Source organism: Homarus americanus, unplaced genomic scaffold (assembly GCF_018991925.1).
Source record: "Homarus americanus isolate GMGI-L3 unplaced genomic scaffold, GMGI_Hamer_2.0 scaffold37032, whole genome shotgun sequence".
Lineage (NCBI taxonomy): Eukaryota > Metazoa > Arthropoda > Malacostraca > Decapoda > Nephropidae > Homarus > Homarus americanus.
Genome location: NW_024731852.1, coordinates 7,934,034 through 7,961,122, shown reverse-complemented (window position 1 = coordinate 7,961,122; position 27,089 = coordinate 7,934,034). Strand labels below are relative to the sequence as shown.

Below are 27,089 nucleotides of genomic sequence, written 5' to 3'. Positions count from 1 at the left end.
GTCTGTTGGTCCAAGCTGTGTTTTCCAACGAGTCTCAGGTAGTAGTGTTGGTCATGGACTTCCAGAAGAAAACACCCACTACTGTATTTGACTGCTGTTGATATATTTTCACTACATTAATATCATTATATTATTCTACTAAAGATGGAGCACAGTGATTCACCATAATTACAACAAATGCCAGATATAATAATGGGCAACCTCACAGATACTAGGAAGACAGGCCTACCAACATAATGCAGGAATCACAATTAGTGATCAGAAATATTCGTCCATTGTGACACATTGTATCGATGAGAAAATGGGCCAATACTTTTTTCAGAGTGTACATACTTAGTATATGTAATTAAAGACTAAATTTCTTTCAATTAATTTTTCATAAGGGGAAATTGGGAAATCAGGCAACTAGCTGAATGACTGTGTGTGGAGGAGTTGAATCTATTTGCCTTTAGTGAATTTGAGGAATACCCTAAGTTATATGGTGAATGTAGGAGACTGACAATATGCTGAAAGCTTATTTGGAGACCTGCTAATATTTACGAATGTTTGGGAACAATAACAAAAAATATTTGAGTGAAGTAAGTAAACATACTGGAATGAAAGAAGCATGTATTCATTATTACTTAGGAAATTTTATAAGAAAATTGTGAAGAAAAATTATACCTACAGTAGGGTCTAAGAGTACGCAAGGGTTACGTTCCTGGGATCCCTGCATATGTGCAAATTAGCTTATATTCTGGTTCTCCTGTATACATACTATATGTATAACCCCTTTTTTATACTAAGGTAACAGTCACAAACTTCAGAGTTCGATACATCACTCCTTAGTATATCCAATATCTTGACCCTTTCTTCAAAATTTCCCACATTATGTACTTTTTTCTTTCTCTCACTCTCACCACCACGAGCACTGCCATGAGTGCAGCAAAATTCACCAGGAGAGAGAAACTTACCGGCACAGAACCAGTGCAAGAGAGAGGATGCCAGAGTTATGTTTTGGGTAGACTGTCACATTTCTAATAAATTTGTTTCTGATTATTTGTGAGAGGATTTTCCCATTATTATTTATTTGTATGTGTTTTGTGTGTATGTGTCTACATACACACACACACATAGAGATCCCTCGTCTGAGAATTGCTGTTCGACACCACAACCGCATCCAGCCCATACGAGCACGTACTGATCGCTATAAGAACAGCCACGTCCCAACCATTGTAAAAATTATCAATAACTTGTAATCAACCAGTGTATTCACTCCCAGTCAATCTTACCTTTTTGCACTGTCACTATGTTGAGATGCCCTGTAGTATGACCTTCTCCCCACCTAGTATTATATATCATATTTGTATCATATTTATGTTACTTGTATATTATTTGTAAATCAAGAGACCCATTCCCCAATTATGCAACTGTATATTTTCAGCTTTCCGGCTGCCATGCTCTTTCAATAAACCGTTAATTATTATTATTATTATTTACAATACAGTACAGGTAAAGGAAATTACTGTCTCTAGAACGAATGGCTCCCTGTCTCAGTTGCAAAAATGCTGGCAACTATAAAACTACCCACAGACATTCTTGGGTACAGCCAGCGTGTAATCCGCAAATAATAGAGGGCCGCTAAAAGAAAATCCGCGAATTTGGGGGCCCCCCTGTATTCTTATTTACTCCTCACATTTACTGGTATACAATATAATTTTAACCCTTAACCGGTGTCATATATGTCAACAAACAGTGCACCCCAGAGGACTAAATTTGAGGATTTTTAAAAATAATCCAATGAAACTTATATGTTGGGATTGGATAATATGGCATAGATAATGGAAAAAAAATATGAGAATATTTTACACTCACTTGTTCGTGGATGGTTGGGTGTTGAAAATTGCATAAAATAATCTAATTCACTACCCTTTTCATCATGTTAGCAGCATCAGAAACACCACTTTCAGTGCTGTCAAACACGTAAGTAGGTGACACGAAATTATCACCACCACACCATGAAAACTGTGTAGCCGGAGCAGCCTGGGGTATGCCATGATCAACGTTGCTTTCATCACCACTTTCGAATTCGTGGATAGATAATTCCACTTCACCATCACTAACACTATCCATAATCAATTTATCATAAAAAATCACGGGAAGATTATTATCATCGGTTCTAGGACATTTTCTAGTCTGTGGTGTGATGGAGATGCTGAGGGGGGTAGGGGATGGTACATATGTGTATGTAGATGTGTGTGGACCTTTCATTGTCTCGAGGGAACTGAGACACTATGCTTCTGCTAACGATGCACTAAGCTGTGGAGGTGGCAGCGTAGGTACCCTCAAGGCTCATGAACCCCATACATCTGCAAATTTCAAATCTGATGCGGGAAATATTCGATAGTCATAAGGAGTACAATCGCCCAAATCTAGACACTCTCATATGAGGAGAATTGCCGGTTAAGGGTTAAGAAAACTATGGCTACAGGAGAAAAATACTCACAAAAGTTCTATTCCTAAATATACCCTGCTGAAATGGGCAGTGCCTGCGTTTTATAAGCCCTAAAATACAAAATATTTTCTTTGTTTCAAAGCCATATTAGAGTACAAGATATTGACCCCCTCCCAAATCCAGCACGGACAAGAGATAAACACACTGAACTAGCGAGAGATGCTGGGTGGGTTGGTGTGAGTGGGACCTGAACGTAAGGGCAGTTCAGAGGTCAGACTCGTATAAGCAGGGTAGCGTACTATGGATACGCGTACTCTGAGACCCTACTGTACAGAGCTTTTGTTTGTTAATAAAAACATGTAGTGAAAAAAAAATAACCTAAAATTTTCATAAATCGAAGCTCAATATATAAGGAACTACCTGTATATTATAATGACACTAAAGTACTGTAACAATTTCTGTACAACTTTAATAAACTCAAATTTCGTGTGTAACAATCAAATTTTTCCATGGTAAACTAAGGTGTCTCTAGTGATCTGGGCTTGGTAGTGGAGTTCATTGTCAGACATTCTTTTCTTAAAAAAAAAAAAAAAAAAAGAAGCTGTACTGTATACTATTCACCTATACATTACAATGGCTACAACAACATTCATACAAAATTACTTTAAATGTATTTTGAAACAAAACGTGCAATTTTCAACTGTTGCAAAGGCAATGCATACTGACTAATTCTAAATACTACAGTACTGTACTATTCTGAGTGTTAAGATATTCCAGTCTACCACAGCACTATTTGGGAGCTCACTCTTGAAGGGAATAAGCACTTTCCATAATAAACAAGTGAGTTACCAAGGCTAATAATTGTCACCTTAATGACTTCAATAAACTTAAATATGATTAACATTTAAAATAATACTTTTAACACTTGAATACAAAAAACTATGACTTAAGGAAGAACTAATATTAATATTTAAGACAGTCGTCGGGTATTCTCACCTTCCATCTTGTTTTCGTCATCACCACCCATGTCGTTCTCCTGGAGTTCAAAATGTAGGTGAAGAGGATTATATGTTCAGCTTAATACTGTAACAACTTATATCTAAGTAAAGCATAAACTTCTGTTGCTATTTTTAATACCTTAAAATATTAATACATAAGAGGTCTTAAGAGTTGTTCATGATTTTTTACATGACTGCTATGGTATAAGAACGTTTACAAGAGAACAAAATGTGAAATTCTGAAGGATGGTTTTATTTACCATATTAATAACCAAATAAAAAAATAGGAAATTATCCATAACTGAGGTTTTTAGAAGACTGTATTACTTGTATAAAAAAATGTTTTCAGTAACCATTATGTATATAGTATACTATTTATTAGCATACAATTCTATTGAATGTTTAACACCTACATATACAGGGTGATTCACAAAGATGTACATTAAATTTGAGGGTGTATTCCTAGGACAATTCTAGCAAACTATGTATTCAGATTTCAACATTATATACTGTATATATATATATATATATATATATATACAGTATATAATGTTGAAATCTGAATACATATATATATATATATTTAATATATAGAATATATATATATATATATATATATATATATATATATATATATATATATATATATATATATATATATATATATATATATACAGTATAAAAGAATTATATATATAGTTCTGATTTTCAATAATTTCCTAGAGTTCACTTAAGTCTATGGTTAAAAAAAATAAATAAATAAAAAATATATATATATATATATATATATATATATATATATATATATATATATATATATATATATATATATATATATATATATATATATATATATATATATATATATATATATATATATATATATATATATATATATATATAAAACCATATTTTTCATATCACAATCACTGACTGATGACCACTCCATATTATCATTAGCTAAAATATTTGGTGCAATTTGTCAAATGCCATAAATATACAGTATAGTGGCATGGTGCAATTGGTGCATATGATGATATTTTTGTTAGCCATGAGAAGAGAGGTAGGCTGCGTGTGGAGGAGAGGCAGGAATAATGCAAATGTACATTTTGTTTATAGTTCACAGAAGGCTAGTTACAAAGGAAAATTCAGGAATATTCATTTATTTAGTTACTTTAATAGATGGACAATTAAAGGTGCAATTTAATTAAAATGTGACACTGTTTTCAAACACTGAAAAATGTGGTATTAAAGTCAATGGTAAGAATTAGAAACTATGACCAGCAATAGATTTGAGGAAATTGTTATACTTTATATAAATGGAAAACTGTAATGTGAAATAAATCCACCAAAATCAGTGTACAAAGAAGTTGTAGCACCTAAACCACACCACACCACACTAACCCATGTGTCCTGGTGAAATACATGTGTAACAATAGAATAATTAGTACCATACAAATACTTGCAGTGGATCTTATGGTAAATGGTTAAAGATAACAGTGAGGTGTTAGCCAAGTAAAAATATATTTGGTACTCTGCAATAAACATTTGGTAAAGCAATAAAAGATATGTTTAAGAAGAATAGCCAGGTGAAGGAAATTTTACCTGTACAGAGCAGTCAGGGTCTAAGCCCAAAGGAAATAATAAAAATAATAAGAAAGATGAGAGTAGAAGTATACTTAAAACTGGATACCATGGTTGGTAAACAGTGTACAAACATGAATATTCAAAACCATGGTTGATGAGGGATTACTTGTGTGTGTGTGTGTGTGTGTCTACTACCGAGTTTAATCTATTTTACTAATTGGGAAGATTTATGACCACGCAACTCACAACTGTAGTTACTATCATTATGGTAAGCTGAAAATTTGCTTCCTAACAAAAATTTTTTTTTTAATTTATTCTACCGTATATACTCGTCTATAATCCCCCCTCGTTTATAGGCCGACCCTGATTTTTTGACCAATAAATCGTTAATTTATGATATTCCTTGTTTATAGGTCGACCCACGTTTTTGAGGGTAATGGAACAACAAATCCTTCAGTAAAAACACTCTACATCCAATAAACTGAGGCTCGCCGTGCCTGAAACACTGAGTGCCGAAGGCAAATTGTTTATCATTTATTATTACGACACTTTACACTGAAACGCGGGTAGTTTCAACAAAAATATTGTATATTTCCATTCAAGTATTTATTCAAGTCAATTAGGAGGGAATATTATTGTAATACAAAAGTTTTTTAACTGTAAACCATTCAAAAAGTGATTACGGTAACATCTTTTGAACGAAAGAAAGCAAGTCATTGTTTTCGTCACGATGTTATCCCAGTTTCCACTGTAATACGTACGTCATTTCAGCAAAAATATTACATTTTCGTGAATGTATTATATCAAGCACAGTATGAATAGAATATCATTGTAATATAACAGCATTTTAACCGAAAACTATTAAAAAACGAGTAACATCTCAAGAACATTGGAAGCTTGGGTAAAGTCTTTTGTTTTCGTCATGTATTTTATCCTATTTTACATTGAAATACATCACGTTTCAGCAAAACTACTATTTATTTCCGAGAATATATTCATTCAGGCGCAGTTTAGGTAAAATATACGTGTGATGTAACAGTTTTTAACTAAAAACGATTCGAAAAACACGTACCCTCTAGCCCTGTTCAAGGAGAGGACTGGGAGAAGCTGTTTGGTGCTGCAGACGATGACAAGGAAAATGATTTTTATGGATTTTAATGAAAATTCAGAAATATGGTATCGTAGTATTTATTCAAGTCAATTAGGATAGAATATTATTGTAATACAACAGTTTTCTAACTGAAAACCATTCAAAAAGCGATTATGGTAACATCTTTTGAACGAAAGAAAGCGAAAGTCATTGTTTTCGTCATGATTTTATCCCACTTTCCACTGTAATACTTACGTCATTTCAGAAAAAATATTACATTTCCATGAATGCATTATATCAAGCATAGTATGAATAGAATATCTTTGTAATATAACAGTATTTTAACCGAAAACTATTAAAAAAACGAGTAACTTCTCTTGAGCATCGGAAGGTTAGGTAAAATCTTTTGTTTTCGTCATGTATTTTATCCTATTTTACATTAAAATACATCACGTTTCAGCAAAACAACTATTTATTTCCGAGAATATATTCATTCAGGCACAGTTAAGGTAAAATATACATGTGATGTAACAGTTTTTTAACTGAGAACGATTCGAAAAACACTTGTACTATCTAGCAGCTCTAGCTGATACGCAACAGCTGGTGGTGCATCATGCATCGTTGTAAACAATAGGAGGTTGAAGTAGATTACCGGGTATTATATTAAGTGTGAAATATCAAAAAGGTTTTTATTACCGGTATTTTTTGTAGATCAATGAGTACTGTGATACCGTATATGATATGATAAGTTAGCCTGTGCTAAGAACTTCAACATAGACTACTGAAAGCACGTTGTAAGGTAATTTAGCCTATTGTAATTGTAAGTTGGCGAGCTTCATCTGCTGAAGGAACTGCACAACTTTTCATTACTAATTGGTACATATTTTACGTTTCCATTGTTTACTGGCAGTAAATGGTAAATATTTTTCATGTCTGAAGCTATAAGTTGCTCCTCACCCTTCCCATCATGCACAGGTTCAACCTAACAAAACTATTACGCATGTAGAGGTTGACCCCCAATTTTTTGCCTAAAAATTTGGTCTTAAAAGCTCGAACTACACACGAGTATATACGGTATTTGTCTACATTTTGAAACTTCTACTGAGTAAATGCTGTTAGCAAAATACTTTTACATTTTCAAAATTATATATATATATATATATATATATATATATATATATATATATATATATATATATATATATATATATATATATATATATATATATATATATATATATATATATATATATATATATAGATATATAGATAGTACTGTATAAAGAGAAATCCATTCTGAAAGCCATATCTATTAGCTACAGTTACTTAACTGTTACAAGGATTGTGATCATAAGACATATGGCAGCCAACCAATTGGTACTGTTGGGAATTTTGAGCATATTGCCAAATTTGAGCAAGATGGTATTTCCCTTCATATAATAGTTTTAGTCTAGCAATATTCACATAGTCTCATATCTGGAAATCTACACTCAGCTGGTTACCAATACTGTACATAATTAGAGTAGCCACTTACAGAGGAAACTCTCTACATGATACAAGTACCATCTAAAACTTCTCAGCATAAGAACCACCCAAAGGAGTAATAAAAAAAAACTACATAATTAGATAAATCTCGACTGAAGCAATGACCCATATCTCAAGGAGGCTCATAAACAGCACACAACACCACAATGTATTTATGAAGCATGTAATTATCATTCAATAAGGTAGCTAAAAATTCTGTTCAAAATTTGAGAAAGAAAAAGCTTCCAATAGCATAGTTTCAATGATACTAGTAATGAAACAAAAAACATTAATATAAGAGGGAGTTAACTAATACTACTACACTCTTGGTCAACTTCAATTGCCCCAATTTGCCTTATAAGAGCTGAACATGTTGAGTCCTTGTAATTTCATCTAACTGACCTGCATTGGTGCAGGAGATGGTGCAGCATCAACAGGAGTAGCAGTGTTCTGAGGAGCAGGTCCAGCAGCTTCATTGCTGTCTTCTCGTGCAGACGAGTTGCCAGCTGGTGTTGCTTGGGAGGAAGAAGTTGAGGAGGGCCGAGGAGGCAAGCCTTGTGCCGTACGCTGCCTCTCTTCAGCTTCTCGTCTCAGTATTTCTTTTTGTCGTTCTACCATGGCAACAAAGGATGCTTCATCCAATTTCGGGGCCATCGCCTATAAGGTATGGAGATGATAAGAAAAAATATAGTACATATACTAAGTGTCTTAGATGAACAAACACTCGAGCTAGCAATAGGTAGTGTACAGTATACTGTAGATTTATATTAAAGTACAGTATCTTAGACCTTTATGGGGTAGTGTTGCATTTAGGAATGTCTCCAAAATCTCACCTGTTCTTTCACGCATCATACATACTACACATTCACACTACCAGCTCTAAACCCAACTACGTCTGGTTCCTTCTCTTTTATCCCATGCAGTTTCTTGCAGCTGTGACTTATGTGGTGTGTGGGTGGTTGTAGTGAGGTAAGTTTATGATTTTTCATTTTATTGTTCATCTTAATTGGTATTAAGAGTTGGGTAACAACCAAAGTTGGGAGTCCCACCCCCACTCACCACTGCAAACCTGGGTACTAGCACACTTGCTAATAAAACTTGTGCCTGCAGTAATACAGCACTGATAGTCACTGTTCTGGAGGTGGTAGGCTAGTGAAAGCTCTGGAAAGCACAGTATAGGCCTATTTACTGTAGCATGTATATTATTATTCATTTAAAAAGTAAGATAACACTGAAATGTGCTCCAGTAGCCAGAAAATTTTGCAAAGGAAAGGGTTTATGTTAGATGGTTGACACAGAAATATGGATTGAGAAACAGAAAATTTGTGGAGTGCAATCACAGCAAACCTGCCCACCCAGAAGTTTTTTTTTTTCGGGAGGCTGGGCTGGGCTGTAAGCCCCCTAGAATTTTTTTTAAATTTGACCAATATTATGGGCATTTTGAGGCCACTTTGAAGCCATGTGCACTTGATATTAGGAGATATTGAGGTCAATAGTACAGAAATTACTTTTTACTATACAAAAAAGCCCCAGTACAACACTGCATTAAAGAAAATGTATTGGAATTTTCTGATGAAGAGGGGAAGTGATCTGCCCATTAATACAATTATTACAACTTTCTGAAATCTGATAAGTATAAAGGCATGATTTTAACAATGGGTCAAACACTGCAGGGCTACCAGTTCATTCACAATACAAACTCAGTATTTCAAATTCATTTGTGCTTCATATCTGTACACAGTAGTGTATAATACAGTGAACCCTCACTTTACGCGATCAATTGAACCCACGGTGGTCCGCGTAAAGTGAGAAATGCGTAAAGTGAACAACATAACATATGGGATTAATTGAAATAGAGACTGGGCCGACCCCCAAACTCCACTTTTTCAGACACAATACCTACGTTGTAGTAAAAATAACTTCTTAATTTTATGATGGTATGCACACATAATTAATAATTAAGAGAAATATCAATAATATTAGGTTTTTTAACACTTACATTAGTAGAAAAGATGGCTGGGCACACGGGGATGGGGGGGTTGGTTCCGAGACAGAGGGCAGATTATTGGCCCTCACCTGTATCACTTGTATCAATTGTATCACTATCCACCACAGAGGCTTGCAGGGCCTCTTTGTCAAACCCCTCAAAGTCCATATAAGTCCATATCCTCACTATCATTATCACTATCACTGACTTGGGCCGGCTGTGGTGGGTGGCGGGTGAAGAACTCGGTCATGTTTTGATGACTGGGCGACCTTGTGCGCACCCTGCTCGCGCCGCTCTCCGCGTAAAAGGGTACACACACCGCGGAAAGTGAGCATTCCGTGTTTGGCAGGGTACCGCATAAACGTGGAAACGCGTAAAGTGGGACCGCGTAAAGCGAGGGTTGACTGTATCAATTTTAAGATGTTGTAATACTTTTTTGTGGGCTGAAGCTATTTTTAATTAAACAAAACAAACTATGATTCCAACTATCATTTAGAGTGCAACACCTAAGAGGCCAAACAATTGATTAACTATGAAGTATAAGAGTGGGGAAATATGCCTTTTCCTGTTCAAAATACAGTATGACAAATTTTGGTTAACATGTATACACAGAATCATTGACATGCTTCATATTGTTTCTGCCAGTTGTATGTATAGCATATATTACCTTGACTTTCTTTAGCTCTCCCTGGAAGCTGTCACCTGCTTCCACAAACTTCCGTTTCTTAGCCTCAAATTTTTCTTCTATTTGTTGCAGCTCTGTTTCTAGCTTTTTCTGCAAAATAAATTATTTACTTAAAAGCCTTTTAATGTCCTGCATATATCAACTCAACTCTTCACCATCGGACTAAACACTCCATGCAATTTATATGCAACTCTCAAATTGTTCAAAAATATTTCCCATAAAGCATTTCCATCTTACTTTAACAACTTGCCATCATAAACATTAAACATAAGAAAAAGAAAAAACTCACCTGGTGCATAGTCAAAGATTGAACCTGTCGCCTCAATACTGTCAATCGCTGGCTGGTGACCACAGATCTTACATCCGGTACAACAGTGTCAGAAAATATTTCATTGATGAGGCGATGATTACGCACATACCGGGAATGGGCCACATGTTTCACACTTAGTCCATCATCATAATCTGTGGGATATTGTTAAAAGCTGATATACCAAAAAAACATTTTGTCATATTGAATGCTTTACTCAGGTATGTGATTGGGTCTTGGGGAAGAAAAAAAAAAAAAAGCTGGGGGTCCGAGGAAACACCTACCCCGGAAGTTTTTACCATATTTAACTTAATTTCTCACATTGTTACTCATTTCGTGAGTGCCTAAAACAGTATATAATGTAATGCATGAACCTGTAGAATGTGGCCACTATACTCAGTACAGTATACTGGCTCATTGTCCTTGTGAGGCAGACCTATTGACCGTAGTGTGTCAATTATTATTAACTGACAAACATTTCATTCGTTGTGGCCATACCAACCCCCCCCCCCTTCACCTCAAAATTTTCTTAACGAATCTACACGATTCATGTGGGTCACATAAAACGATGGGAAAAAACAGAAAACCGGAAAAACACGGAGAAATCACATCTGTTTACTAAAACTCGTGTCAACAGAAAGTTTACTTCCATTTTATGAAATAATTAAGAATGCTAATACAATATACCTATATTTACATGTCTTAAATTATAATACATATCTTCAATCCGAAATCTGAACATTGTAACAAAATTTTTGCAACTGATCTTCAGTAAAACAGAATAAATTAAACCTGAAGTCAATTTAAGTTTAGAACCAAATATATGATCACAAAATTCCACACTTAAACTGGCTCATTCCTGACATCATTAACTTCAAACCCTTAAAAAGTAGTGGCTCACCATCCTCATCTTCAGCCGGCTGGATGTCGATGCGCCGGTCAAGTTTGGTACCAGTGGTGACAGTACTGGAGGATCTGTCCAATATTTCTTTTTCTTCTGTGGCTGCCGTTCCTGCTGGTGGGAGAGACCCTGGTGAGCCCAGAAACGTTTGTTTCTGTTGTCAGTATGCACAACAATTATTTAAGTAAATTTTTAAAGTACAGTACAGGTATTATTTATAAAAAAAAAAAAAAAAAAAAAAAAAAAAAAATTACAATTTCTTTATAACCACCAATAAAATCAATATCAATAACAAAAAGTAACTTATCCAAGAACAGAAATAAGCAGCATAAGATGACGTCACCCAAATGATGTTTGTTGTAATGTATACAGTACAGGGTAAGTAGTCATGGGTCATGTTCCATATCACCTTGTTATTGTCTCTACCTGTGTAAGGCATGTAGTATGGTGGAACCTTTAAAATTTGAATAAATTGGGACCTGGTCCTTTCTGAATTTTGTAATAAACCAACATCAATGATGTGTACAGTTACTACAGTGTACATGACAGTGCATAAGTATGGCACAGTATTGTAAACACACCAACTTCAAATTAACAAAGATAAATAATTAATGCAGTACTGTATATAAATACACTATACACTGAAAATGTATGAAAAAAAATAAGGAAAAGACAAAGTAAGTACATATTTAATGTACAGTACTTACAGTAAGTATATAATTTCCAAATTTTGGAGCATTTTCAAAAATTTTCAATTTGACTTGAGGCCTAAGCAAGAAATCAACTGAATTTTACATTTTTCCAAACTTTAATTCCAAATTTCGAAGGTCCTATTTCATTTGTTTGTATGTACTGTATAGTATATTCATGTGTATACTGAAATGTATATGGCAGCAAAGGTTTTCTATATAACTTTGCATCAAACTTTATATTTAACAGTCTAGCATTTTTCTTTCAACTATGCATAAATTAAAATAATACATCATTCAAATATCATTCCCATAAGAAGTTCAGCCATCTCTGTTAGTAGCTTAGCATTAACATGCAACCTATTTTCCTATTTTTTAGATAATATATAATTTCATGTTGATTAAGTTACTCAAACTATTTCCCTCACATATACAGTACTACATCAATTACCAAGTGTACACTATATCAGCTAATGGATCCTACTTGTACAACACATACAGAAGAGCACACTTCCAGCACATACTTCATATATCACACCAGTCCACTACAATGCTCCATTTTCCTTCCAGTTTTGCATTCTTTTCAAACACTTCTTTATTTACCCCTTAATAACCTCTCACATCAACTAAACCACTCTGAGCTCTTAAAATCAGAACTGGAAAAAAGGCTATGAAAACCTTTGCTGGGTAATGTGTCAAGGCCAGGTGCACATCATAGGACTTCAAGTATGTCTCTCAAGGGTCACTTCCCCAAGCCCTTTGTTTCCCATTAAATCCACCCCTTGCCAATCACAACTTTGCCAACTGCTGAAGTAGTCTAGAATATTACTTCTGTGGTTTGTGGGAGATTATTATATTAAGATTTATTACAATAAATATTAGTACAGGGTATTGTATTGTTCCTGTAATATCTAAATTTTTCCATTTTCCTAAATTTTTTATCTTATTTTAATTTAACATTTCCTTTCGATTCTACTGCCCTGTATCATTGTAAATTCACCCTAGCTCCAAATTATTTCCTTAAAAGCATAAATTAATAATTGTCTGTCTGCCAGTCTTGCCAGTATATATGTATGTATGCAGCAAATCATGGCCCTTAGAAAATATATAAATTCACTATGAATACCCCCCCCCCCCAAAATAAAAGACCCCTCATGAGAAAGCAGTGACCCAGACCTATTCCTTGATGAGTCTGAGAAGACACACTTAAATGCTTTGAAACTTAATGTAACACAAAATCCTCAGGTAGCTTTTAACTTTATAGTAAATGATTGCTAAGGGTATGTTCAGTTTTTGAAACAATCATAATTACATCTTAAAAGAGAGACTACTCTCCCTCTAATAAGAAAGATCTACATCCTAAGTATTTCCTCCTCCCACATATTTTAAACTTTATACGATGACTACTCAACATACGACTTACAGGATGGAATCAATCCAGGAAAGCATGTTGAGAACATTTGAAAATTTTAGTGTCTCTTGTCCCGAGTGACCTATAGTGTTAACTCAAACCCTAAAGGGTTTTATCCTTAGTTAAATATATTCAACATTGATCCATTGAATCTCTGAACATCCTGTAATAGAAGCCTGCTCGAGATATTGCTCTACACAATCTATTTAATCTACCTACATTTCTCATGATGTTTAGTTCTACTGAATATATTTTCTTTCATAATAGATTGATTTTTGTTTTTACTGAATATCCCTGAATTCAATCATAATTGATGTTAAACTAATTTAAAATGTCTTCACTAATTACAACCAATATAAAAAAATGCCTAAAACTAAGGAGCACAGAGGACCAGGAGTGAATGTCAATAATCCAAGATTTTTGTTACATGTCAAATGACTTGACAATCTACTCTATTGTTTAACATATGAACTATACAATATAAAATTTTATACTCATGTTCTGTAAATAAAGTTTCCAAAGTAAATTTGAGAAATAGATGTTTCAATTTTCATTCATCTTGTGGGTAGAACAATAAGAAATCATCACATTACTATGTATATATTATTTCTGTAACTAATCATCTTTAGTGACATCTCAAATTAATCTGGTATTAACTAACAACCCGGATGATCTATGAAAACATAGCACTACTTTGAAGATATTAAACTAGCTATTTCTAATAAAACAAAATTTTTTAATGAATAGAAAAAAAAATACATACAGTATACTGTACTATAAGTTAAACGGTAACTTATGCAGACAATAAAAATGGATGAGAATATCAGGAAACAAATACATACTGTACACAAGAAAGTTAATTCCAACTCACCCTTTGTTTTGGCATTCAAGTACGCCTGATAGCTCGGGGAAGCATGATAGCTTTTCATTGCCTTTTCATATTCAAGCTGTAAAACAAAACCACAAATGCAAGTAGTATACAGTGTAGAGAACTGTCATCAAGGTGCTGTGAGTAGAAGTAGAGTGTTACAGAAAAAGATCTAAAAAAAAAAATAAAAATAATAATAATAAATAAATAAATAAAAAACGCTGGCCCCGGTCTGTGGTGCAGCTCAGTAGTACACCATAGTAAAACAAAAAAGTTGTAAGAAAAAAGAGCATGATGACCATGAAGAGGAAAGAGGATTTGGTGGAGAGACACTGATGATAAGCAACTACCTTCTACCCCAAATAACTGCATGCAAGTTAGATGTTAGAGATAACCAAAAAGATGCATACCTTGTGTTCTCCTGCAATACATCAAGATTCAGCAAATGGAGATTATCAACCTCACTGAAAATTCTCCATTTCAGATCTTGTGGTGTCGCAACAATTTTTTTCTCTTTTGCCTTAGTTCCAAACAGCACAACCAGAGGCAAATTTAAAGAAAATCAGATGAAATGGTGACGTATTGTCCAGGAAACAGAACACAAAACACACCGATAATTCCTTAAAGGCTTAACAAAGAACAACATCCAACCACAAAAATACAACTCATCACCTATTATCAACACAATCAAAAAATCTCTCTCCACACACTGTGAAACATTATAAGACCATGAATGATAGATATTGGGACATGCATTTACTTTGGTATATAGTTTAACATAAGTCATGCAATGTTTATTTACTTCAACGTAACTAACATAATGTCCGGTGACAAAATAAGTAGGATCAGTATGCCACAGAGCCACACATACCAACCCTCCCGGGACATCACAGTTGAAAGTACCATTTCGGAAGTCATCGGACCCATCCTGACAGATACTTTTTTGAGATACTGTACAATAAGTTATATTCTGGATGGTATTATCCCTAAAACCTGCAACCAATATATAATTTTCTTTGGCATCTACAGTACCCTGATTTTCAGGTGTGTAGAGTAATTCATTGTCACTGCAAAATCTTGAAATTATGCAAAATTATCTCTTCTGTTCCAGTCCTTCTTACTCTTATATGACAAACAAGAGAAAGAGAATACCATAAAACACCAAGGTCACCACAACATATAGCCCAACCTGACCCTGCTCTTGGAATCAAACAAATAACTACCATTTCCAATAAACTTTACTACTTAATTACCTGCTACCTACAGCACTGGGTGATCTATTCTCATATACAATACTTTTACACAACAAATAAAATCCATATACTAATATTGTTAGACTGGATTCAGTTGACGAACATAGAACTATTTTAAGAGTTCCATCTTATTTGGTCAATGTGTATATAGTTTCATCTGTTTTTGGTCAATATCCACAGCAGGTCCACAGAACCACTTCAAGATTGCTCTTGCAATAAAATTTCAGCAAGTGTGTAGCAATACACTACTACATAATGTTTGGAGCTTGTTTACCCCAATATGTATGTTCTTCATTTTCTTATGTTATGTTAGCAATAACTCTTAAAACTTAAAACACAAATTTCTCCTAGCTGGGCTAACAGCTTTTATCATGAAGACGGACACTACTGTAAACTGTTCATCACACTAATCACAAGGAACAATAATCAACATCTGCTGAATCTTGCTTCAGGTTATTGAAGTCATGACATACCTTATTAAACATTCAGGTATGAATATCACCACTTAACCAGAGGAAGTACTCTTGTTAGAAGGAAGAAAACCCTAGCACTCATTTCCAAATTCTGAGGGCAGTGTTACAATAAATTTGATCAATATTAAAACCTCATTTATATGTTGATGCAAAACATCTCATTCAAAGCAGAATTTGAGAATGATCATGCTAGTCTATAAATACAAAGATCATGCTCAAGATCAGACCAGCGAATATTACAAGATGCTTCTGCTTCTTCCATCACACACAACAATAACCCTACAGTGCTAAAACCTTCAACAGGAGTATGGCTGAGCCATATTATGCAGTGCCTCGCCCCAACCAGACCTCCTACCACCTACCTTTCGACTTGGCTGCCAGATACTGCTGGTAAGCGGGAGAACTGTGATACGCCTCAAGAGCCTTAGTGTAATCCGCCTGCAAATCAGAGGGTGTCAGCACGCAACTTACCCACTGCTACAGTCTTTCAGCACGTAACTTACTCACAGCCAGTCTCGAGCTTGGCTGGTAATGGGGTACTCTTTTTGCAGCACTAAGTTGCATATTCATGGTTCTCATAATTGCTTTGAATCATAGTCATTAAAGATTTTAACAACAAATTAATTATACTATTAGTGCTTCATGCATCCATATCCAGCACTTGTTATACCTTAAGTGAATCTTACAGCTCTCCTACATTTGTTTATAAATACAGTACTGCACTGATAAGATCTACAACATCCTAAAATTGAGAAAATAAAAGAAATTTTACACTGAGAAGGCAATAAGACATTCCAAAATATGAAACTAAAATCTAAATTACAAGTGCAAGGCATGACACTGATAAATGTTAAAAAATAACTGCAATATCTTCTGAAACTGCCACACAGGGTTCATGGGAACCCCAAAATGAATTTCCTTTAACAATTTAATTTATTTATATTATCTTTAACAATGAAATAGATAGGCAGTAAGAGAAGATCAAAGCACTTAAGAGAAAAAATTAAATTACCATTGTTAGAAACAAATTACTGTTTATATATGTACCATGAAATTGACAAGGCTTCCTCTTAAATAAATAAATAAATATGAAAAGTTTTATGTGGCATAAAATTATTGATAAGAATTTTCCCCTAACCTAATTACTATTATTATATATAAAAAAAAAATCATCAAGCCAAGTGATAAAAAAATCACCGGTGTATGTATGTATGTATATGTATATATATGTATGTATGTATGTATGTATGTATGTATGTGCATATGTATGTATGCACACACACTATGGTAGAAAGTAAACCCTCACTATATACACTGCAGCCATAAATACAGCACCTTAATACACTATCTTGCAACAAATTAATTCCAGAGTGTACATTTATATTTTGAATGAATTCTTACCCTTAGTATGAGCCACTTACACTACTGAAATATCCCCCATATGAGAAAAGCTATTTTTAATTGCATACCAAATTTGGCATAAAAAAAATATGCCACATGTTCCAGTAAAACTTGTAACACCTTAGCAGGGCTCTGTCACCATAGAAAACATATATTCATCACTGTTACAGTAGTAGCAGTCTGACCACCACCACCCCAAGCTCTTCATCCTCCCCCTAGTTGCTTGGTCCCCACATGCTCACTTAAACACTCCCCCATGGCTCAGTAAAGGATCAATATTTCCTTTGTATTTTTCTGTATGCATGTCTTATAACTTTATAAGAATAAACCATGCTTTTATTTTTGTTTGTTGTACATATACAGTACTATTGTGGTAAACTGGTTTTCAAACAATGGTGGTCTTGGCAGATCAACAAAGCCTGTGGCCATCCACCAAGTTATGAACATTTCAGTCATAGTTACCAGTGGGCACAGATCACGAAACCACCGGCCCCTCATCTTAAATTCTAATTACCTGTACAATGAAAATTTAAAATTTCAATTTCAATATGCAATACTGTAATAAATTTTAATTTACCTTCTAGTTTAAGTACACAGTAGCTCATATAAACTGAAACATCAGTTTATCTTGTTCTCTAATTTACCAATTGCAAAAATCAAATCAACATATTTAATATTGTTGTGATTTTTTGTTTAAACATGTACTTGCTCATTCAATTAAAGTTTTCTCAGAATTCCATGTAAACTGTACAGTTGTCTCCATTTACAATGGGTACAGTGGCTGGCATGTTTTTAGAGATTTGGTACAACTGTTTGTTTACTTCATAGAAAAACTTGCAGTTTGGGAAAAACTACCCTCACTATAGTAACCAAACCAAGGATGCTAAAAAAGCAACCCCCCCCCTCCCCTTCTATCTGTGAATGTGCACATTTCCTGCATGGTAATAGTTTTCATACAGATTACCAAGTAGAACATCAATGGCTCCTATCTCTTGTCTGGTGGGCGTTGGTGCCACATCTCACACGTACAGTATTTGAAAATGATCATATACAGTGAAATATGCTAACAGTTGAGACAGGGTTGGCCACTTTAAACCAAACATAAAATCCATTGTTTTGTTTTTACATCTCTGCCTTTTTCATTGGGTTTATTAAGTTTTTGGTTAGTTTTTATTATTTCTATATACTGTACAGTAGTTTTAATGATTTTTAGAAGACTTCCATCACCACTGATATTAAATGGAGTCACTATTAAATTTTAAAATTAATTTTGAAGCCATGATCAAGGATATGGATACATCTTAATTCCAAATATGGTTAACTTCTTAACACTACATCTTGAAGTCATGTACCCAGATGAAAAATGAATTCTCGAATATTTTAATGCTCCTACCAGTCCGACCCCTGCCTCCTGCTGTGTCAAATTTGTTCAGCCCCTACTGCTGTTTTTCACCAATGCCATTGTTCTAGGCCTTTAAATAAATAATAATTGATTGGAAAAATACAAAACAATATCAACATATTCTTGTATTTCTAGCAATGAAAATTATATTGCTACCTGCAACTTGGAACAGAATTCAATCAAATTTTAATCAAACTTAAATTTAACCTTTTAAAAACCAATATAAGAGCATTAACCCCCTCACAAAATTTTTTCTTTTCTTAAACAACGGGTTTTGCTAACTCTTGAGCTGATGTACATAGGTCAAGCATGCCAGCTGAGAGACATAATTAAGTCAAAACATTGTCTGTGGCAAGTTTGGGGAACAAGTAATCACAGGCTATCTGATGCCAGGTTCTCAGTGATTTTTATGATGGATACTCTTTGTTACTGTAGACATAAAATGTACCTAACTGTTTAACTTATGCTGCATCTCAAAAATATCATCCAAAAATAATATAAAAATTACACTGAGCCTTGGGGGTGAGACAGTGGGCAACTGCATGTGGATGGAACTGGGTATCAAGGCCCATCTGGTTCCCTTCAGTGAGAGCGTGAACTGTGGTGAGGTGAAGTAACCTCCAAACTCAGTCTTCTGCTCTCTTACTCTGTGTATATGTGTGTGTGCATGTGTTGGAAGTCTTATATTTTTATCTGTATTATAAATCCAGAATGAAGCATTTAGTTAATGACCAAATAATTCCTTCTTAACCCAGTTTCAGGAAGCCCTGCAATCCCATAATATTGGTGGCATCACCTGTGAACTTCTACTACCACAGGTTACGTCTGTCAGCACAAGATGTACAACAACTACTACATCTATTCCCTCCACCATATTGTACTTTATACATGCAGTTTCCATCAAGTTAAAATACAGTACTGCTTTACTAATAATAATACAAAAAATCAAGGTGTGATTGGTGAAGGTGTGCCAAGGATGGCAGATAAATAACCGACTGTATTTCTATTTGATAATAAACATATTCCATAATGCTTTCCACAATTCTTTTACAAATTTGTTTATAAATTAATGAGCTGAAAAAAATGTTTTTTATGTTAATAAGTTTTCAGAACTTTCTTTAAAATTACCTAAAACTTTCCCACATCTAAAACATGACAAATATACTGTAAGGTCTTCCCCAAATATATCTCCCATCATCTCTTAAATGTACTTTCAAGAAACAACCTATTTTTTTTTTATTATTATGAATTGAACACAGCAAATTGGCATGTCTGAAATTATTTAAGTAAATCCATAAGTTAAATTAATAATAATTAATAATGCACTTTATCCCACACAAGTACAGATAATTAATACTTTCTCAATAGTTCAGAAAGTTAAAATTTTTAAATATATATACTGATTAATAAGTCCAACAGTAAATTCATTATATTCAAAAGTTAATTTAATATGTCCATCTGTTAATTCAGTAAGTTCATAAATTAACCTCAAAATTAATTCATTAAGTTCTAAAGTTAATTCCACAATTAAAAAAAAAAATTAGGGGTCTTTTATTGATTCAGGGAGTCCATAAGTTAAAATAAGAAGTCCATTGGTTACTGTATTAAGTCCACAAGTTACTTTATGAAGTTCAACAATTAATTAGCAAGTCCACCAGCTAATTTTGCAAAGTAGAAAGGTCAATTATTAAGAGTATAAGTCAATTTAATACCACCTTATAAAAATTAATTAACTAACTCCAAATTTGTATCATTAAGTCACAAGGAAACATGGACAGACTGAGACACACAGACACAAAAAGGGAGGAGGAAATGAGATTGAGCAACACATAAATGGACTGCAAGGAATCAAATCTAGAAATTAACAGTAACAGTCCAGAATCTCAGCTATACAGTGACACAAAGGAGTCAGTATTAGACACAGAGTTAGGAGCCTGTTATAGTAATGAGCTTGGAATTGGCACAAGAAACTTACAATCAGGAATCTCAGCTACACAAATGACAGTCCAACATCTCACTACCCAGTAGAAACTGAGTCAGGAGTGTGATAGAGAATTATGGAATGTCCAGTACAGAAACATCAGTTTTTGTAAGGAGTCAAATACAGATATCACTGAGGGGCGGGATTCTTAAGTTTAGAAATGAAGCCATCTCTCACACTAGAATCTAAAAGTCAGGAGTTACACAGAAATGGAGTCAGGAGTCAAACAGAGAAACTCTCATTCCAGTATCACCATCAGAGAAAGACACAGTACAGTACAGTACAGTACAGTACAGTACAGTACAGTACAGTAGTCTCCAATACAGGAACAGGCAGTCATGAGTGTCAGGGTACCTCATTGCTCTCCAAAAAATAACTTGTTACTTTAAGTGAACAGATGCTTTCATGGTTATCCCAAACTTTGACATAAATCCTTGATGAGCAAAAAAAAATTCTGCTGCCAGAATTCTAACCCATCCACACTCTTCAGAAGTAGCTAAGAAGTAACCATTTTTGAACTATTACAAGCATTACAATCTATTAATGCCATACAGTAGGGTCGGGATATATCGCAACATTTTCCTATATAGAGCGATAATTTTTTTTATTTCGCAAGGGATATCAGGCAGGAAATATGTCAAATGTACCGCCATGGCAAACAAATGCGTTATTTGCTCACCAGAGGCGCCACCGTGGCTGTTCACTCACGCATCAATCACGCTCGCCCGCTCAGTCTTTCTGAGCGAGTGACGAGAAAGCAGCCGACTCTGCTGCAGATTAAGACTTCTAAGGTGAGTGTAAATGGGTTGCTAGTGATGTGAAAAGTAAAGTGAAGATAATGGAAAAGATTTAATACTGTAACTAATATTTTTGGTTTGTTTGTTTATGTAGGTGTGGGATTGTCAAGTGAGGGTGGCAGTGTGGCGTCTACTGCCGAGTCTGGTGTTCCCAGGATGGTGCTTCAGCTGCCGAGTCTGGTGTTCCTTGATATTGACACTGACATTGAAATAGCCTATTGTTCCCAAGTCTAGTGTTCATTGGTGCTTTAGTTACGAAGAAAATGAACTCGTTAAGTCGAGTTTAGTCCCTTTTTTTTTGGGGGCCTCCAGAACCTAACCCTATTTTCCCCATTGATTACATGTATGGGGGTAATTATATATAGCGAACATCGTTGGACCCTATCTCGCGATATACTGCACCTGCAGCATTTATTTTTCAATCTAAAAATACCTGACACAAATGAAGATATACAGATAACTTTCTTTTCACATTTGCATCTGTTAACATCGCTGGGGGCATTGTAGCCAAGTAAGACTCATCACTGTAACCATCAGCCTACTGGGCCAAGCTGTAAGGTGTTGGGGTTGTTTTTCAACTCGTATTTTCGGGTCGATATAAGTAACTTACTTCATTTATTTTTACTTGGTTACATGCGCAGACCATCCTACATACATACTGTGAAGAAAGCACAGCACAGTATTCTCTTAAAGCTCGTGGTATAAAGCTTGCGTCTCTCGGAACTCATGGATTGCCATGGAAAATAAATAAAATAAATCTGAGGCTATATGATATGCTATCATGTTTCTCACTACCACAGCTCACTATCACTTTATGGTCCTATTATCAAACATTTGTTAATACTATTAATAAAATTTACCTAATTTAATACAAAAGGATCTAAGTATACGTATAGGTACCTACGATATACACATTACAAATACTTATTGGTACCGGGCATGTTCACTAGGAACTGTCCAGTACAGTACAGGGATTGTTTACATCCTGTGCACCAGATCAGCTGATGTTTCAGAGGTATTGTCTTTGCACTTTCACTTCCACAACTAACTATCACTGTGTTGACCTAATGTCCATACAGTGTTATTTCATGTTTATGTTTATTTATTTATGTTATTTCATATTTATTATATTGTCTTATGCATACATAATGTTGTTATATAGCTATTTATGGGTATGTATTTTGCACACTCCTGGAACCAGCATGAAAAACTCTCGGATTTTGCTTTCTCACGGGGCCAATTTTACCTAATCCCAGCCAGCTTTAAGGGAATACTGTAAAATAAATAATTGTCCTTAGGAAAAACATAAAGAAATATAAATTTCTTTGCACACGAGTTAGCTGGCTCAGTGGGGTAAAGGGAGGACAACGCAGCAGTTGGTGGGGAGGGGAGGAGGGGAGGGGGATGTTGCCATGGGACTCACCGTGGGAGCGTCTCCGTGCTATGGTGAACAGGCGTACAGACGTATATGCAAATGGCGACTGTATTAAACTTTCAATTTGTTTTTATTTACTGGTTTGGCAATACAGTATTTTTTGGTGCAACTTCTTTATTGGTATTACTTTTATTCATTCCTCACCTTTACTGGTATTGTACACTGTATATTGTTTTAAGAAAATTATGGCTACTATGGCTACCAGAGGAAAATACACACAAGTTTTTTCCTCAATAATCCCTACCGTGTACAGTATCTTATATGTCGTAAAATACGGTAAACAAACAGCAATTACATACAGTATTTTCTGTTTTTAACCAAAGTAATATCAAAATTCTCTCTTAAAATACCAGGTTTTACTGTATTTTAACAGGCATGATTATCAACATGTTTTGAGGAGGTCTACTGTATAAGTTTCTAATCTCATGGCTTTTTTTTCTTCATAAATATTGTTTTAATCAGTGAATGGCCTTCATTATTTCTGGAGATGAATACAGAGACAGCTGCATTGGAAAACAGACAGATAATGATAAGACAGAGAGGATGATCATGAAAAAGGATGAGAACACTATTACCAGCTTCAATTTTTGACTTTAAAGGGAGACCACCAAATAATGGGTGTAAATGCAAGCTTGAAGCCTCGGTATGAAAGGGAACTACTTGGATAAATGAATAGCAGAAAATGTCTTAGTTTTCATTCTTGCCAACCTATGCCAAAGTGGGAATAGGCTTACAAGACTGGAAAACTTACAAAGCCAAGGAAGTTGGATAAGAGACAAAAGGGGTGTCACACACTAAATTATTGCAGACTGATAAGCAGATACCAAATAATAATATAATTCTCTCAGCACTAAGTAGCATACCTAGCTAAAAATTCCAAATACAAGATAAAATATTGGAAACAGCAAAGCCACAAGAAACTGTGATGTTTTCTTCAAAATGAAAGGTTACAATTGTGAATAGATTACTAAACAGAAAGGACTGTGGAACACAGAGCTACTGGAAGGTAATAATATAAAAAATAAAATAAAAATAATGAAAATTTTAAAATGAAACCAATAAAAGGTGAAATACTGTACTTTACATTATAATAACAACAACAACAGCAACACCAAAAACAACAACAACAATAATAATAATAATAGCAGATGCATAACAAAAATATTATAAAACAAACCAATTATAAATAAAAAAAGACTTTAAAAAAATCTGAAAATTGCAAAAGTTTAAAAGCCAATGAAATGAGAAAATCATACAGGAATATATTGCACTGGAAATTTGAAAGAGCTCAATGAGAGGGAGGACAGCAATGTAAAGACTGAAGATAAAGTAAGATGACTATGAAGTTAAGATACACAAAATGAAGATTAAATGAGCTGAAGGAAGGTGAATAAGTGTGTGGAGCTGGATGAGTGTGGGAGCTAAATGAGTGTGTGGAGCTGGATGAGTGTGGGAGCTAAATGAGTGTGTGGAGCTGGATGAGTGTGTGGAGCTGGATGAGTGTGTGGAGCTGGATGAGTGTGTGAAGCTGAATGAGTGTGTGGAGCTGAATGAGTGTTTGGAGCTGAATGAATGTGTGAAGCTGGATGAGTGTGTGAAGCTGAATGAGTGTGTGGAGCTGGATGAGTGTGTGGAGCTGGATGAGTGTGTGGAGCTGGATGAGTGTGTGGAGCTGGATGAGTGTGTGGAGCTGGATGAGTGTGTGGAGCTGAATGAATGTGTGAAGCTGGACGAGTGTGTGAAGCTGAATGAGTGTGTGGAGCTGAATGAGTGTGCGTGCGTGTGCGCATGCCGGTATGAGTGCTGGTACTGTACAGTATATGCTGAAAATGCTAGAATACATACAGAGATATGGTTATATTTCATATGACAATGGTGCATTAAACAACCCCTATAACTTAAATAAAAATCTGAAACTCTATCGTTTGCAATTACCATACCAGCGATAGGAATAGCAGCACTATATAGCAGTGCTACTTTTCTAGTAGCGGTTACCGTAACGTCGCTCTTTTGAGGAAAAGTAGCAAAAGCAGAGCTACATTTCAGAGGAACTCCAACCGCTACCCACTACTTTTACAGCGCTTTATTTGTGGCAGTGCAGCCTTTAGAAAGCAACACAAAAATTTGCACGAGCTTGTCTGCCCCAGCTCTGCAGTCTATGAACTATGAGGACGCATGGTGTATTTTGATCCCACATTTCCCTGTTGACAACCAAGTTGCTACTCCTTGTCCACTACATCTGGGTTTTTGCAACGCATTTGTCCACGTAAGAGCAAATTTTGGTGTATGTATCACATTGTACTATTTTTATTAAAACACTTTTGGATTATATCACTGCACAAATTTTAAGTATGAGTTTTACTATGAGCTTCAGTAATGTCAATGATAATTCTCTAAATGCCTCTTCAAATATGCAAATGAGAATGTGACATCACATGCTGCAGCTATACCTCTCAAAATTTATGAAGTACTGTCCAGTAATGTATGCTGTACACATAATTACATACTTTAACATTGTCCATATAGCATTTCAGCAACATAACTCAGAATAATATTACACCTGTACAGTATTTCTTATATCACAAATATTAATAAAAGTGTTAGTATGGCCGAGGAACAGGGCTCTTACTTTTAAGGTTTATTTTAGATCGTGTTACTTTGGCTCATCTAAGGTAATGCTGTACAAAAGTAGTTGTACAGGTAATGGTAATGCACACTTTTCCAAAAGAGCAGTTGTAGATACATTTTGGTCTGAGTAGTGTCGCAATTTCCAGGTGATAGAGCGTGCACACATGCACACACACACATAATTTCCAGGTGCGCACACACACAATTTCCAGGTGCACACATACGCACATGCAAGCACGCATGAGCGCACACACACACATATATAATTATATACTTAATTTAATGTATGTCAACATATTAGATAGTTTTTATTTTCTTCTCATGTGTAATAACATACATTATCCTGTAAGAACTCATCATGTCTTGGAGTTTACAACCTCAGACATTAATGATTAGCACAAATCACAAATTCTTTGTATAATTTCTTCCATCACAACACTAACCTTCACAGTGGGGTTTAGGAGACAACAGTTACCACCTAACCTAAAGCTTATAGGTAATAGAGCCACTGTGTTGTGCTACATCAGCCTGTACATTAGAACTCCTCCCTATCCATCATCAGCCACCTCAGATTTCCAGTACAGTGGTCCCTCAGTTAACGAATACAATTCTTTCCAGAAGGTTGTTCGTTTACCAAAAATTTTGTGAACCGAAACCATTGTCTCAATGGGTTTTTGGTTAATTGGTTCCAGCTCACTGAAAATTACCTAAAGTAAAAAAAAAAATGCAGTAAGGTACACTTACTGTACTTTGAGGTGTGTATGTAGAAGGCTCCTGGATGATGATGCTGATGTGAATTTGAAGTGGGAGGTGGAGGAGGAGAAGGGAGAAGAGAAGGAAGTGGGAGTGGAGGAGAAGGGAGAAGAGAAGGCATTGGGGTGGAAGAGAAGTCACCCTATGCTGCCATTTCATCCATAAAATTTTAGTTCACTTGGTGTAATTCAAGATTATTTTCTTTAAATCAACACTGCACTGCAATACATATTGTCAATATGTAAAATAAACTTCAGAATGACCAAAAATTTTACTGGAAACACAGAAAAAAGCATTTATGTTGAAGAATCTCAAACAAGATGTTCCTTCCTCTGAACCGTTAAACAAACTGACGCCAAGCTTGGTGTGTTGAGTGGCTGCACTGCAATACATATTGTCAATATGTAAAATAAACTTCAGAATGACCAAAAATTTTACTGGAAACACAGAAAAAAGCATTTATGTTGAAGAATCTCAAACAAGAT

The 27,089-nt window shown here is 34.9% G+C and overlaps 1 protein-coding gene across 24 annotated transcripts in view; it reads right to left on the bottom strand.

Annotated features, from left to right (window-relative positions):
• The window catches only part of LOC121868013 (SWI/SNF-related matrix-associated actin-dependent regulator of chromatin subfamily E member 1-like), a 70,045-nt gene that overhangs the window by 4,695 nt on the left and 38,261 nt on the right, over positions 1–27,089 (bottom strand). For 20 of the 24 annotated variants that reach the window (XM_042368229.1, XM_042368233.1, XM_042368224.1 and 17 more), the window contains 6 exons: positions 16,570–16,645; positions 11,514–11,642; positions 10,595–10,767; positions 10,288–10,395; positions 8,036–8,290; positions 3,431–3,470 (listed from right to left, as the gene is read on the bottom strand). In XM_042368229.1, coding sequence (XP_042224163.1) covers positions 3,431–3,470; positions 8,036–8,290; positions 10,288–10,395; positions 10,595–10,767; positions 11,514–11,642; positions 16,570–16,645 — 781 coding nt within the window. Of the gene's footprint in view, positions 1–3,430; positions 3,471–8,035; positions 8,291–10,287; positions 10,396–10,594; positions 10,768–11,513; positions 11,643–14,484; positions 14,561–16,569; positions 16,646–27,089 lie in introns of all 24 variants that reach the window. The other 4 variants (XM_042368230.1, XM_042368232.1, XM_042368225.1 and 1 more) reach the window with 4 other exon arrangements.